At 34.6% G+C, this 16,529-nt stretch overlaps 1 protein-coding gene across 2 annotated transcripts in view; it reads left to right on the top strand.

Moving 5' to 3' along the window:
* TAF3 (TATA-box binding protein associated factor 3) overlaps window positions 1–16,529 on the top strand; it is a 174,865-nt gene that overhangs the window by 123,860 nt on the left and 34,476 nt on the right. For both annotated transcript variants that reach the window (XM_081300484.1, XM_081300485.1), the window contains one exon: window positions 9,260–9,342. In XM_081300484.1, coding sequence (XP_081156610.1) covers window positions 9,260–9,342 — 83 coding nt within the window. The remainder of the gene's footprint in view (window positions 1–9,259; window positions 9,343–16,529) is intronic.

Genomic DNA, 16,529 nt, shown 5'->3' with positions numbered 1-16,529 from the left:
ACTTCCACATACTTTATTTTCTCCCTCTAACACACCAGTGAAATAGATCCAGCAGGTATTATTATCAGCCTTGAATGAGAAACTGACCCTCAGAGAGTAATATTGTCCAAGCTTGAGATCATGAGAGTAGCAAACAAGCCAAGTCACTTATGCCATAGATATATTTCATATTTTGAAATGTTTATTCTTAGAGATATTGTCGGACAGCAATTAGTCATTTTTCCATCATGTACTAGTAACTTGGCAGCTGAGCCCTCAATCATTCATGGTACTCTTTGCTTTCATCACCATCTTGACTTTGGAAATTCAGTGTCATTGTGTCAGTAATCATTATGAATTTGAGAGAAGCTCATCAGGTTAGGTTTGTAACAGCAGTCCATACCTTTCCACAGCATCTACCTGACTTGAAGAAAGAACAGCCCCCAGACCACCTCTGGCAGGCTCAGTTACTTGTCACAGATTTCATCTGACAGAAAGACACACGTTCTTATGCCAGTTTTGATGGATTATGGATCAGAGATATGACAAAAGAAACACTTGTCAAAGTCAGCTATTTTATAAGAAATTTAAAAATAACAAAAATTGCTTTTAGAGTCAGACCTGAATTCAAATCCCAACCCTTGTGAAATTAGGCATGTTCCTTATATTAGATTTAAATGAGATGTAGGATATGCAGAGTACTATAGCTGCACCTAAGTAAATGCCATCTCAATAAACAGAGGTGATGGTGGTGGTGTTATTCCATTTTTAATCTATTTATAAGACTGTAGAGAAAAAAGGGGAGGGGCTGGGTATGTAGCTCAGTCAGTGGAGTGTTTTCCTCGCATGCACAAGGTCCTTGGTTCAATCCCCAGCACCGCAAAAAAAAAAAAAAAAAAGACTGTAGAAGCCTCTAGGTTTGCTACCTCATTGGACCATACTAGCCAACCTGATAGTACAAGTGGTCAACTATTGTTATGCTTTGAACAAATCATTTCTGCTTTGTTAGCATTCATTTAAATTTTAGTTCTTTAAATAGATATGAAAGGATAAAGGCCACTGCAACTCATGGAAATGCCTTGACAATAAGTAGAAATTGAGATATTAATATAAACTTTAAAACTTTTCTTTCTTCAACCCCACTTAAGTAAAATGAGTAATTGAAAGTAAACCTGAAATGGAGTTACATATGATCTATGAATTTTCTTACATGTCCACAGAATTAAGGCAACAAGGATAAATTTTAAAATCTCCCATTTTTGTTGCCTACTTACACAGATTTTACCAGCCTTGTCCACATTTATCAATACCAGTGGCCAACTAAGACATCATTAATTAAACAAGAATTGCTTAGTGAGTGGAAGTAGCTTTGGTCTTTGGAATTCAGCATACCCAGGATAAGATCCCGAATAAAGTGTTTTAGCTTCTTTAATCCTTACATATTTCATATTTAGTATAGAAATAATGATAACACTAAAAATAGCAAAATAGTAATAGTTAATGTTTAATTACATATTCCGAACACCATAGTGAGAACTTTGTGTAATCGTAAGTCCTTACCAAACCCTCTGAGGTAGGCACTGTAGTGATTATCACTTAAAGATGAAAAACTGAGTTTTAGAAAGATGAATAAGCTTGTCCAAGATAACACACTTAGTGAGTGACAGGAGCCTGAATTAGCAAGGTGAATTGATGTTCCTAACCACTGTGTTTTCCTACATTAAGTTAAAAATGGGGTGAGTGAAATAATATATGCAAACTTTTAGTTCCCCTTTATGAACAATAATAGGCATTAGTTAGTCAAGGTTAGGAGTCTGGTGTGTCACTTATTTAAAATGGAACCATACTAACTTTGTAAGAAAAACCCATTAAGAGCAATTATGTTGACCAGCCATATAGCATAATAGCATTAGCAGAAAGAAGTGGTCAACCTAACAGTATATTTCAGAGCCGTTTAAAATGTTTATTGAAATTTTGGTTTCTGTATCTGTCAGTATATGTAATGCTTGATTATTTAAATGTATAGGATTATAAGATTACTTTAATTAAAATTTACTCTTGGTATTTTAAGTGTTTTTCGGAGGAAGGATCATTGTAAGAAAACTCCTTGCTATTTATGTTAGTAGAATTGGAAAGTTGTATCTACGTGTACGTATGTGTGTGTGCGCGCTCGCGCGCGCATGCAGGCAGGTGCGAGCACACTGCTGGGGATCGAACCCAGTGCCTGTCACGTGCTAGCCAGGGGCTTTACCACTGAGCTCCACCCCCAGCTCCACCTATAATCTTAAATACAAGATAAGCCAAAATCCATCTGTCAAACTGAGGAATGTGTTTTTACACTTGAATATATTCTTCTTTAAATATGATCCTGATGGCCCAGTAGAGTGTTGCCCTAAAAGATGACATCACCATCTGTAAATAAATATGCCCAGTGCTGGCCCACAACTAGCACCGAACATGAGCTTTGGCAGTCACACTAACCTTGATTGAGATTCCAGCCCTGCAAGGTGTTTCCTAGCTTCTCATGAGCCTCTCTTAACCTCTTGGACCTCTGCTTCCTTCACTCTGTCTCTGCCCCTCATTCAATACCAAGAAGAGACAGCATCATTATGTAGTTTACCTCTGTTTAAATAGAATAGTGTCATGCCTTCTCTAAGACTATGTTGGCATAAAATGCCTCTCCTTCTTTCTCATAGAAAGCACTAAGTGAAGACTAGTTTGTGTCATTTAAGATGAATAGATGACTAACAATTCAGAATTTTCTTAGTGTTGATAACAAATCCATGGATAAGTAAGTGAAAGTTGTATGTAATGGAAAGTCCATAGACTTTATAAAGGATTCCCTAAACTTTATCCTACTGACTGATGAATTGTTTCATTTGAGTTAACATTAGCTATTGAATGAACTAACCTGGATAGCAGATAATTTTAACAACTGTCACTTATTGAGTACATTTGAGTGCCGGACCTGGGCAGAACTCCATTATTTAATCCTCTAAACACCTCTGGGAGTTTGGCATTGCTCTTCCTGTCTTACAATTGGAAAAACTGCGTAGAAAGGTTGGATGATTGCTGCAGCACTGGGTGGAATAGCTGTGGTTGGCCAGGTCTGTCTGCCCGAAGCCTGGGTACCTGTCTTCTCAGGCCCCTCCCTCTGTCTGCTCTGGTATGTCTGAGTAAGGGGAAGCTAGTGGGACAGGGATGGGTAAGAAGGGTCAGCACTCTGGAGCAGAGTGACATCATAACTATAAAATTCTAGTCCTCGAGGAAACCTTAGCGAGTTCCTGTTCAACTGCCACATTATAAAGACAGGACTTTAGTAATCAGAACAATTTAAAGTTTTAATGTTTCTTTAATCTATCCACAAATCCTTTAGGGTTTGCCCCTAAATAAGTTTTTATTAAACAGTTTATTCTTTAGAGAATGATAAATAGTCTTAATTTTTTTTCCCTTTAACAAAAGATTTTCATCTTGTATTTAAAGTAAAATAGTTTCATTTCCGGTGTTTTTTTCATAAGCTGTTATAACTTGTGAAATAAAGGGGTTTTCAGTAAATAAAATAGTACAGTAAATGGGGGAAATTCTCCCTTTTTATTTCTTATAACTACCTATTCCAAGACAAAACCAGTAACTTAATGTTTAAATAAGCATGTTTAATTATAGAAGTTACCAAAAGTCGCCCTCGGAGCCCTTGCTGAAGCAGGCACAGGTTGTTTGAGTGTCAGCATTGGGTGCCACTCATTATGCTGAGCCACAATCATGCATCTTCTTCTGTCTTCTTAATATTTTAGATAGCTTATCAGTGTTTAGTTAGACTCTGTTTCAGAAGTATGTAAAGACTCTAATTGCTAAGAAAGACAACAAAAAGGTTACCAGTTAGTAGTGTCCAAATGTTAGGTGATTAAACTTGGCTTTTTGTGAGAAGTATCTATGGATTTTTCCTAACTTATTAGCATAGATGGGAATCTGAACTCGTGCTTGCTGAACTTACTGCTACCACAGCTAGTACACATATATGGTGTTTTTTTTTTTTTTAATGAAAGGAGTTTAACATTAAAAAAATAAACTTGGACAGATTATATTGACAAAGCTGCCCATTACCTTTGTAGAAAGTCCCTGTCAAAAGATAAACTTTAAAGCTGGAATGCATGAAAGAGTTCCAAGATAGAATTTAAATTTAAACTGATTCTTTATAGATAAGCTTTTTAAAAATCCACCTCTTTGCTTCAAGTCAGGATTTTAAAAATAAATTTCCCCTTTAAATCTCTTGAGCGATTTTCATTTTTTGCAAGGCCGCACTGCTGGTGTCCTGGAAAAATGGAGAGTTAGAGCTTTATCAGTTGGTGCCCTGAGGTATGTGGCAAAGAAGCTAAATCCTTGAAGATTAGCAAAAAAAATGCAGCACATGGCAATAAGGGGCTTATATGACTACTAGTATTAGTTCAGGTGAAAGAAGTATTGCTTATACATAAAACTGGACAAATCCACTGACAATGTATTTTTAGTTAGCTACAAAGGAGTCTTATATTGCTGGACTTTACCTCTTTGGTGAATTGGGAAGCTTAGTAATCCACTGTAAATGCTCTTCTGCTTGCCCCAATTCTCAGCATTATTCCAAAGTGCTGTTCTTTTATTTTAACCCTTAAAAGCTCATGTTGTCCCCAGATTTTGGCTCCATGCCATTAAAAGATGGCATTCATCATTTTGTTTAAGTAATCAAAGTTGTTTTTATTGAGTTTGTTGTTTCTTAGGAAGTAAGCATGAGAAATTATTTTATAATTATAAGAAGTATCTCTTTTCTTTCAATAAACATTCAGTTAAAGTTGATAAAAGCAAAAATATGGGAAGAAAATTTTGTTTAGAAATTATATTGTCTATATCTATATTAGCATCCTCATTAGTCTTTTTCTCTTTTAAAAGTTTATTGATCTTGGGCTGGGGTTGTGGCTCAGTGGTAGAGCACTTGCCTAGCACGTGTGAGGCCCTGGGTTCAATCCTCAGCACCGCATAAAAATAAATAAATAAAGTAAAGGTATTGTGTATAACTACAACTAAAAAAATAAATATTTAAAAAAGTTTATTGACCTTTTTCTATATCTTGAATTTTTTCAAGATAAATCTGATTTAACTTCTTTGAGAAAAAATGTGTGTAAGTAGTTTGTAGTTGTCCTATTTGGGACAATCCCAGTTTGCATCTGTTTTATGATATAATTAAATCTCCCTTTCACTATCAGAGATGTCTCTGGATAACATGGGCACAATAATTACAGATAAAACTGAGCTGACGAAGCAAAATCATTCATTAATTCAACTAGTTGACTGAATACCTGTTGCCTTTAGGACCCATTCGTACCATTTTTAATCTGACTTATAAAATGGGTCATCATTTTTGTTTGCTTATTCTTCCATGTTATTTTTTATTTTTTATAAGAGGTCATAAATAGATGATATCTTGATTTGTTTGCCCTATAAGCCATTTAAGACAGTGTCAAAAACCCAAGCTACTTTAGTCAAATGGAGGTGAAGCCAAAGTTAATCTCAATTTCCATATAAATTAGTTATCCTTTCATAGAGAAAAATACATTTTATAACTAACCCTAGACATCTCACAAGTATGTCATTTATCATAGGAAACCTTGGCTAAGAAAGTGAACCGTTCCATGCAGGACGTCAGCATTATCAGAAAAAGAGCTCAAAATGTGTCAGAGAGCCTAGGAGATGTATGGTAGAACAGGAGATGAATTTGGTGTCAGGAGGATTTAGGCCATTTATATTTACTGACTTTTATTTTTACCGGCAAACCAGTTACTCTTTCTGAGCCCTTCATTACATGGGCATAATAATAGCTCCTAGAGCACTTGCTGAATTTGAGATCAAGTTCATAATGTATATAGGGATTTTGTGTAATAGTGTACAAGGATATTATTATACGATTATTGTTTAGTAAAGAGTAAAAAACTGGGCTGAACACACAATGCAAAGCATAATAACAAGCCAGAATTTTTTTTAAGGTAGGGAAAACCACTTTCTTTTTTTAATAAAACTTTAGAAAAAGTTATTTGTTTAAATAATAGTGTTGTGGGTTGAAGGAATGAGGAATAAGAAATATTACTCACTGAACAAGAAGTTCTACTGTGCTGTTTCACAGATAGCAATAAGGTACTGCACATTTCAGAAAGCTAGAAGAAAGGATTTCGAGAGTTTTTACTATAAGGAAATGGTAATTATTTGAGGAAATAGATGTGTTTAACCTGATGTAAAAATTACACAACACATTCATGGCAACAAATGCAAAAGAAAGAAAAAATGGTTGTCCCATATAGGATCTATTTATCCATAAAACAGAACCCAGGGCTGGAGTTGTAGCTCAGTGGTAGAGCATTGCCTTGCCCGTGTGAGGCACCAGGTTCGACCCTCAGCACCACATAAAAATAAATAAATAAAATAAAGGTATTGTGTCTACTGACAACTAAAATATTTTTTGAAAACTTATTAAAAATAAGTTAATTTTTTAAAAACAGAACCCGTAATATCTACTCCATGTATTTGTTAAAAATTCTTAAGGAGAACATCTGGAAAATAACCAGGCACAATGCCTTGTCAAGTTGTAAGTAACTTGTAAATGTTTATATATTTTGGTTATATTTATTTATTTACATAAAGTGAGAAGGTGCAAAAAGTATGGAAGTCTTAACAGTTCACACAATAAAGACTGAATCTATGGTTTTCAGATTTGTTTAGATATGAGCTTTTCATTAAAAAAAAAAATGTTTTTGAAGAAAGAGAACACAAACCCTAGGTAGTTATATATGGGTCTTGCTCTACCCCATCATAGTGACCCTTGATCCTCTGGGACCTTCAGGAAAACCACTGTTCTGTTCTGTCTGCAGAGCTGGACAGATGAAGGACAGCAGCCAAAAGTGAGAGCGAGTGTGTTTGGGGGGTGACATTGGTAAATTAAGATTTGGATGTTATGAGATGAAATGCATGATATTTAGTTGGAATTTTTCAATACGCAAGCTTCTGTCTTGGTCTTAGGTTCAAGCAATCAGTGTTAGTATAGAAGGGGAAAGTTTGAAGACATGACAGTGGAAACTGAGGACATGGATGAGATCACTAATGAAGAAACTGTAGAATGACAAGAGGAGAGGAACAAGCAATGTTAGGCAAAAGCAGGGGCTGTATAAAGAGGGTAGAAGCTTACTAAGGCCTGTAATGGAGAAAAATATTGGAACATTTGCCAGTAGTTAATGTCTGCAAAGAGTGGTTTTAGGGCAGGGTTTGTGGCTCAGTGGTAGAGTGCTCACCTAGCATGCACTGGGTTCAATCCTCAGCACCACAAAAATAGAATAAAGGTATTGTGTCCATCTATAACTAAAAAGCAAAAAAAAAAAAAAAAAAGTGGTTTTAGTGGTGAGGTTGGGGCAGAAACCAGAGTGGGTCAAGGAAAGAATAAGAGATGAACAGACAGCAAAGCCAATAAAAGAGACAACAAATTGAAGACTGAAAAATGTGAGAAGTTGTTAGCCAGATGTTGAGGAGAAGGTAAAAAAAAAAATTTAAAGGTAGAATTGAGTATATTTAAAAGATAGACAGGGGCTATGGTTGTAGCTCAGTGGTAGAACACTTGCATAGCTTGTGTGAGGTACTGGGTTTGATCCTCCGCACCACATAAAAATAAATAATATAAAGTTCTAAAAAAATACAGTAACATAAAAAACAATTTAAAATAAATAAAACCTAGATTAAAATAATTAGTGGAATGGAGAGGCTGAGGAAGAAGACTCAAAGCTAACGTAGGTGGACTGTAGTTATGGTTAGGGTGCAGAGACGTTTATACATTTATGGGGAGTTGAAGGAGTTTTCCTGTCATTGGTCGCAATGCTTTTTCCTATGGAGTTTGCTAATGGGGGGAGGGGAGGTAGGAAGGGACTTGAAAGAGATAAAGGTTTGAAATCATTGCTTTATATTCATGCTTGAAATGTGTCTTAAGCATGTGTCACTGTGATAGACACCAGGAAATAGCAACAAACAATATAGATGTGGTGTCTGCCCGGCTGGAAATCCAAATAAACAGATAGTATTGAAGGCATAGATGAAGGTAGAGTTCTTTTAAGATTTTCTTTGATATCACTCAGTGCCTGGAGGATAATTTTAGGTTGGTCCTAGTTGAACAGCAGAATACCCAAGAGGCAAGAGACTTGGGGATATGTTCAAGATAAGTTGTTAATTTAACAAATGTTTGTTGACCTGCCAGGCATTGTCAAAGAGAATGGTCAGAGCAGATCTTGATGTGATGATAGATTTTTTAAAAAATGATGATAGTAAACTTCCTAGAAACAAATAAATACATAGGAAAAAAAAACACTAGATTTGGTCCATGTGCAAGTCACTGTATGATATGATATATTGAGCAGTATTTAAAATATACATTTCTCCTTAGAACCACTCCACTCTTCTGTCATTAAACATCTGGCATGGCTGGGGAGAGTCTCTTATAACAAAGAATTATACCACCAAAAGTGCAAACTTCCACTGAAAAATTCTGATATAGATAACTATTTGAAACTACAGAGTTTTGTTTTAGTTTGTTTATTAAAAATACTTACCAAATCATGATCTTCAAATCAAAAATTGTGAAGAGACCCTTTAATGTGATACTCAATTTGTGTATATTTTTAAATATAGTTCTTAGCTTTTTCAGCAGTCGTTGCCTTCACAGTAAATCCTTTCTAAAAAGAAAATAGATCAGCTTTTTTTTCTTTTAAGCATTTCAGATCTTTTTACTATTAACCAAAAATAGAATAGTTTAATGCTGTAATGAACACTTGACAATTCAGCTTTTTCATATAATAAAACAATGAGTTTAATGTTTATCAAATTCTACAAATAGAGGCATTTTATCTTATAAAGAAAATTCCATTGCAAGTTTTTCCTTGTATGTTAAATCTGACAATCATATAAATGCTCTACCAAATGCACTAGATAACAGTTTTGTTTAAAAATTCTAATATAATAAAACCCAAGAAATTAATCTAAACATTAAAAAAATCCAGAAATAAGAGCCATATTTACATAATGTGATTAAAGTTCATAAAATTTCTTATGATATCAGGTAGCCTTTAGTTGTCGCAACCAGATTATCTTTTAGTCTAGCATCTTAGCCACATTTGTGACTTAAACATGTTTATTAAGTTTGTAGAGGTGGGAAAGTAGAAGAGGTAGAAGCTACTTTTGTAGAAAAAAGTAAAACTGAACTGTAATGTACTAACTTCCACAGATAAAAGTGGAACCAGTCGTTCCAGCCCCGAGTCCAGTTATCCCCAGATTGACTCTTCGAGTTGGAGCTGGCCAAGACAAGATGTAAGTATAAACCTTTGAATTAGAGTGAAGCAATTGAAACATGACCTCTTCTACCCTGACCTGATAGATTTAGGACTCTGCGAACCTTTTGCAGGTATGAACATGTAGGGTCAAACTTTGTTTTGAGAACTCTCCATTTTCAAGTTTTTATTGGTTTCTTCTATAAGTAAATGCTTTTTGCTTTGTTTAATATGCAGGATCCTTTTTTTTTTCTTGTTCTTTTTCTCTTTTTTTATTAAAAAGATTAGCACATGACATTGTTTCTGCATAGTGTTTAAGGTCTTAGTTATCTGGAAAATAAGAAATGGTATTGGGTGGGCTTACTGCTATATTTCACTCAGGAAGATGTAATGTTAAACTGTCTCATGTATGGCACATGGTTTTATTCTGTGCTTGTGAAACAAAGATACTGTTAGAGACTAGATGAAACAGTATACAGTGGTAATAACCAATTTTTTAGTTGTCCAGCATTTTTCATTTGTATGTTTTAAAAACTTACAAATGCAGAACTGGGGGTATAGTTCAGTGATAGAATGTTTGCCTGGCATGCACAAGGTTCTGGGTTAAAAAAGGAAAAAAAAAAAGTTAAAACTAGAAATGTAGGGGCTGGGGATATAGCTCAGTTGATAGAGGGCTTGCCTCACATGCATAAGGCCCTGGGTTCAATCCTCAGCACCACAAAACAAAAAAAACAAAAACAAAAACAAAACCTAGAAATGTAAACCCTGTGCTGCTGTCTGTTTTAATCTTCCCTGAACCATTATATTAATCCATTTTTAAAGTAAATTAGTTGAACATTTTTCTTTTAGTCGTCTTTAATTTGAGCCATGAAAGTAAGAGTAGGACCTATGAATTTAGTAGTAGATAGAGTAGAAACAGAAAATTTGCTTTGGGTTCTCAGTGGTTCATTTAATTGTTGTATATGTTTATTCTGCTGCTTCTGTCAACTAAGAATATAGTGTAGTGAAGAAGCCTCGTATGATTTTGAGGCAGACATGATCTTCCAGCAGAGTGTACCCTCCTCTGAAGATTTTAAGCACAGGATCCAAATGATTCATATTTTCTTACCTAAATTCTCCAGGAAATTTTCACATTATTCTTCCTAATTGTACCGGTAAAGACCTGGACAGTGGGTGGTAGTAGTGTCAACAGGCTTAGAAAATGTTAACAAAAATATCATGTATTCAGCCCTTTTTAAACCAGTTACTGATATATCTAGTACCCTCAGTCCACCTGCAGAGATTTGAATGATGTCCTCATCTCTCAACCAGCAAAGGACAGAGGAGACCCGCCCAATAACTCTCCACACCATCTCCTTGGAAATTCTGAATATTGTCTAATTTTTCTATTCTTATTCTTATTCATCACTCAAAAAAATACTTCTCTCCTGCCAATTCATATTTAATTCTGTTTTCTGAGTTGCTCACCAGTACTTAGTCTCAACTCCCACATGAAAGTTTTGCCAGCTTACTCCCTTTGGAGAATTAAGGTTTGTAAAAAGGCTTTGATAGTTATATTTATCTCCTTGCCCTTGTGCATCTTTCAGTCATTCTGTTAACTGTTTTATTCTATTTCCTCCTTTCAGTAAATAACTCATACACCTAAGATATTGGAAGATGTGAGAAACAGATATTATTATTCTGGAACAAAATGTGCAGTTTGACAGAAATTATAATAAGCAGAGATTCTAGACAAATACCCTGGAAAAAGTTCAATGTTATATAAGATATAAACTTTCAGATATTTGGTAAATAACCGCAGTGTTTATGACAGATTAATCATTTGACCAAGGCAGATGCAAAAAAAATCCTTACACTGAGCAAAAAGATTAAGTAAAATACATTACATTTTAAATTAAAAATAAGAGAGAGAAGCTTCAGTCAAATAGAAAAATAGAATTTTATGTGAAATAGAGCTTAGACAAGTGGAGTTTTTTGGGTGGAGGGGGGTGGTCTAAATCAGGAGTCTGTAAACTACAGTCCACTGCCTGGTTTTGATTAACCTACAATCTTAAATGTCTTTTGCATTTCTAAATAGCCAAAAATTTTTTTAATATTTTATGATATATGAAAACTATATGACATTTAAATCGCAATAATCCTTAATAGTTGTAACATAAGGATGTATGGTTTATTCCATGACTGTAATAATGGAAAAGTGGTGAAAGATTCCTACAAGTTGTGCCTTTAATGACTTAGTTTGTACACACTTAGGGGGTGAACTCATATTCTTTAAAAGTGAAATAAATGAACAGATGGGGTTCAAAAGCAAAGGGGATTGAATAGTCCAGGGATAGGGAGAAGTGTTTATTGCTAAAGGACAGGCAAAAAGTAGACTCTTGATATTATGGGAAAAAGAAAAAGCTTTACAAGGTTCAAATTATACCCTCTCTTTGGAAATCTTTAAACCAATGTTTAATTTCTAAGTCTTAAAGAAGTTATGTCTTTTGCCCTTGATCCAGAAAAGTACTTTGAGGTTAGATTGTTTCCTCTGTTCTCTATTATTGTTCTTTGAAACAAAACAGAGGTAACTTATTTTTCCCTTGCTTTTACATTCCTGAAAACTGTTCTAAAATGATGTATGCTGAGGTCAGTACCTCTTTCTGACAGTGTTAAAATTCAAGATGACTTTCCAAAGACCTCAAATTCCTTTAACATGTCTTCCAGTGATGGATATCCCAAGTTCCCTATAGTCTATATTGAAGAAAAAACTAAAATCAGCCTTAAAACTGTAGTTTCTACACACATAAAGTAGGAATAGGGAACATTCAAGGTAATTGTCTGAGTCCAGCCTCATAATCAAGTTGTACTTTGATACCAAAACAGCAAGTAGGCTTTCGCTTGCCCAGGCACAGCTGCCTGGAACTCTGTTGATCAGGATCCTGGGGTCCCACCTGGACTCAGTGGCAGAGTACGGTGAGTGGAATGTCTGTGCCAGGATGGGTCAGTGGTCACTGACACAGTTGTGATTTGTCATTCTGATCTTTTTTTTTTTTTTTAATCTAGCTCTTTTTGAGCTAGTGTAGAAGAAGTTGGCAATTTAACAGCATTCTTTTTTTTTATTATTATTCATTTCTATGAAGAAAACAGAGCAGAGTAATGTGATAAAATTTGTTGCAGACAGGGACTATTGAGAGAGAATTATCAAGGAAAACATGGCAGAACAGGACCTACAGCTTTTCTAAGTTTAAATGGCACTCAAAATTCTATTAAAGGAGCCTCATATAAAATGTTAATTTTACATATTTGTAAAGCATTAAGAGAAAATGTGATATAAATTTGCATAAAATTTTGAGAAATAATGATTGGAGTAGGGAATAAGCATTCTTCTTCACATTTCTCAAGTGTCCACTAATGCTGTCCTCTCACATGTCCCTTAGAGGAAGCTGCTGCTCTTTTCTATCCATTTACCCATGCTTCTCCTTGGGCCAGGGGTTCTTCTGCCCAGCCATGCTGCTCATGCTGGTATCCCAGGATATAATAAAAGGAAATTATGACTCCTCTGCTCTGAGGATATTCCTGTCTGTATTCCGGGAGCTCACCAGAGAAGGTGATAACTAATAAAGCCCCTCTAGATGTTCTAAAATGCGTGGTCAATTTTTTCTTATTAATAGTTAATAATGTATTTGATCTGGTAATCATTTATGATGACTTTCAGGGAACAGCATTCTTGGTGATGATTCTAAATACTTTTGAGAGTTCATGATAGGTGTTCTGTTTAACAATTTAACCCAGTTTTCAAAATACTCAAGTTATGTTGAGATATTTTTCAGGCACTATTTTACTGGTGACAATTATTTTCTTTTTGCTAATGTTTTAATTTCCAGTGGCAACTAGATTGATTTCCTAAATTCATGAAATTTTTCTTTTCATGTCATTCTTTTTTTTTTTTTTTTTTGGCCACAGTTCATCAAATGTAGCTTATGCCTAATGAAAGGTTTTTTTGATAGTGGTAGTTTCTAAATTATTTCTATATACTGTGAAAATGGGAGCAAAAGCTTTGCTTATTAATTTTGAAGAACATAATACAACAGACAGTAGTATGGCTGTATGTATAAACGTGACTGTATAACAAATGTGATCCTGCAATCTGTACCCGTGGAAAAATAAGAATTCATACCCCATTTGAACCAATTATATGATATGTCAAGATCATTGTATTGTCTTGAGCAACTAATAAAAAAAAAAGAAATAAAATAAATCATTTAGAAACTAAAAGAAAAAAAAAACATAAGGGGTTTAATCTTTTAAGACATAAAATAAGTACAGATATTTATTGTCTTTATATATTCTAAGCTTTTTGACAATGGAAACAGAATAATCATGGGCATTCTTAAAGATAATAATTTAGAGCATTTTTAAGGAAAATAAGCATTTTTATATTTTAAAATGCAGTTTAGCCAAAACATATTTAATAGAGTGAAAAATGTATAGTAGCATTTTAGTGATAAATTCTTTGGAGAAATAATAGTAAATGGTTTTTATTCTACTTTCTGCATTTTCCTTTCAATACTTGAAGTGTTTTTTCCAGTCAAAATTCAGGGTAACAATAAAGTAGGAAATAGAAATAGCAAACTGAGATGAAGAAAAAGAAACAAATGATTGTGCATCAAATATTATTATAGCTTTCTAGCAATAAGGTCAAAAATGGAAATAATATTTTTGCATGAGGGATGCTTGGGATTGAACTCAGGGCCATAAGCATGCTAAGCATGTACTCTACCACTGAGACAGATGCCCAGCCTCACAAAATACTTTTTTAAGACGAAAAGAGTGGGTGTAAGATGCCTCAGTTTCTCAGAACGGGTCAAAGATTTTCAAGGCACTAGATTTAAAAATTAATTTCCATATGGAACCAGATGACAAGGACAATGTCCTCCTTAGCAGTTTTTACTGCTGGCACAAAGGCATTTTTTATTGACTGTTTCTCTAACCCACCATAATCTAAGGGAAAGCCTAAAAGCACAGCTCAATGAAAACGTCTCTTTAAAGGGCTGTCAAACCTCTAGTTGAGACATGCTTATTTACTTTTGGGTATTTTGTATTTACTCAGAATTCTAGTTGTAAGTAGCAGAAATCCTAATCAAACTACCTTAGAGCAGGAAAATAAAAAGAGGTGTATTTGACTTTAGGTGGGCAGTATTGAGGGTTTGTAAGGCATTATTAGAGTATGACTCTGCTCATTTTCCTTTTCTCCATCTTGCCTTTGTGTGGAGAGAGATATGGCCCAAGTCATTCCAGATTAATGTGGTTCTTCATGCTCAAAGTCCCTACCAATTCCCCTCAAAAACTCTAATTCACCAGCCCCTGTGGTAGGGAGACACCCTGTCAGAAAGGGAAATAGTAGGTTCCATTAGGAAAAGAGTATCTGTCACCAGAACAAGATGGAGTAGGCAAGCAGAAATAGCTAATATATTTTATTTTAGCTAGGGAAAGGCAGCCAGATTTTGTGTAAAAGCAAGCCAAGGAACAGGGCAAGACAGCCATGGCAGAATGGTACCTAGCACTGGTTTAAAAATGATACTAAAGAAATCAAATTTAGGAGCATTTCAGAGGACCATCCTCTGAAATGGAAGGCCTTTTGCTTTTCTAATTTTGTTTCCTATCCAATAAAACTATCTGCTTTCAATTTTATTTTTTTTATTATTATTATTATTATTATTATTATTATTGAAAAGAATTGATAGTTTTCTTTGTTTTTCCCTGGTTAACTTGTTACTGAAACAAACATTTCATAGGAATTTGCCTATGTTAGAAGAGAAATATCAAGAGCAATAACAAGGAAAGAATCTTAAGAGTCACTATATTTAAACTTTATAATTGGTGTTTACATTTTAAATGACTACATATATATTTGAAATTTAAAATAACCTATTTTTAATGCTAGTGAAAGGCACAAATATTACTAATGAAGTTTCCTGGTTGCTGAACAACTGGAACACAGAAGTCGAGATTGTGTACCTTAGCTTTACTACCTTACTGTGCTTATAAATTCAGTGGTACCAAAGCCATTTATCTCAGCCATAATTCTGATCCACCTCCAAAAGGAAGCAGGTAGTTAAAATTTTTCTTCAGCCAGAATGTGTCTTCAGCCAGAATTCGGGTTTTTCCAAACAAGGAGTTCCTGATTTCCTTAATAATCCCTTTATTTTTACTGAACTAGAATTATAAAGTCTGAATTTAATTTTTCCCATCACACATTGTAATTTGTTCATTATCACTAAATATGCAGTATGTTCAAAAGGAAAACCTAGTATACTGTCAGAAAAACTAGCTTTAGGTTTTGGGAAATGCTTTTACAACACAGTAAAACAAGTGGAAAGATTATATCAAAGCATTTCCATCTTACTTGTAAACAATTACAGCAGTTCTTACATGGATGCCACATTAGAAGACTTGGGAAAATTTACTGGATTCCATTCTAATGCAATTAGAGCTAATTTTGTTCTTTAAATGAATAAAAGGTCAGCTTATAAATCTAGCTTATCTTGAGTCCAGACTTCAATAAATTGTTTTATTTAATTTGTTGTAAAAGATCTTATCCTTAATGGGTCTAGGTCTTATTAGTTCACTTAGGTTTTAAAATATTTATGACCACCTTTTTAGATATGATTTGAATGATAGTTGGAAAGTTTCTCTCTGCAGAGTTATCAAGGCCCAAGATCACTAATTGAGTGAATATAGGAAGGTACTTAAGATTTGTTATCTGGAAAAAGCTGATGTGAACTTACAGAATTTAAATGTTCTTTAACCTGTGACAGGCAGAGATAATTTAACTGTATCATAGTAACCTTTGGATACTATCTGATTATAATTTCCCCTAAAGATCAAACTACTCACACTTCTGGTGTTTATAAAGAACATGTGCCTACTGAGGAAACACTTAAACACAATCACAAAGAAAATTTAAATTTTCCATATTCTCTTCTTTGCTGTTGCTTTATGGGCCTCTGGTGGATTCAGATACTCATGGAAAGACTAGATGAGTGGTAATGTTTCTTCTTCTCCTGTGCCCACCTCTGTAGCTTAGAGAGTGGATCTCGTGTCACTGCAGGACATCTCCGATTTACAGTTTCCGAAACCTTTTTCTTATAATCACAGCCAAGGAAGGTCTCAGCACCTGGAACCGCGTAGCCACATTCTCCTGGGCTATTTGGATATGTACTTTGGGGTTCTGGAGCTGAATGT

Source organism: Spermophilus citellus, assembly GCF_964194105.1.
Source record: "Spermophilus citellus genome assembly, chromosome: 6".
Lineage (NCBI taxonomy): Eukaryota > Metazoa > Chordata > Mammalia > Rodentia > Sciuridae > Spermophilus > Spermophilus citellus.
Note: the sequence above shows the minus strand (reverse complement) of the source record. Positions and strands in the feature narration are given on the sequence as shown.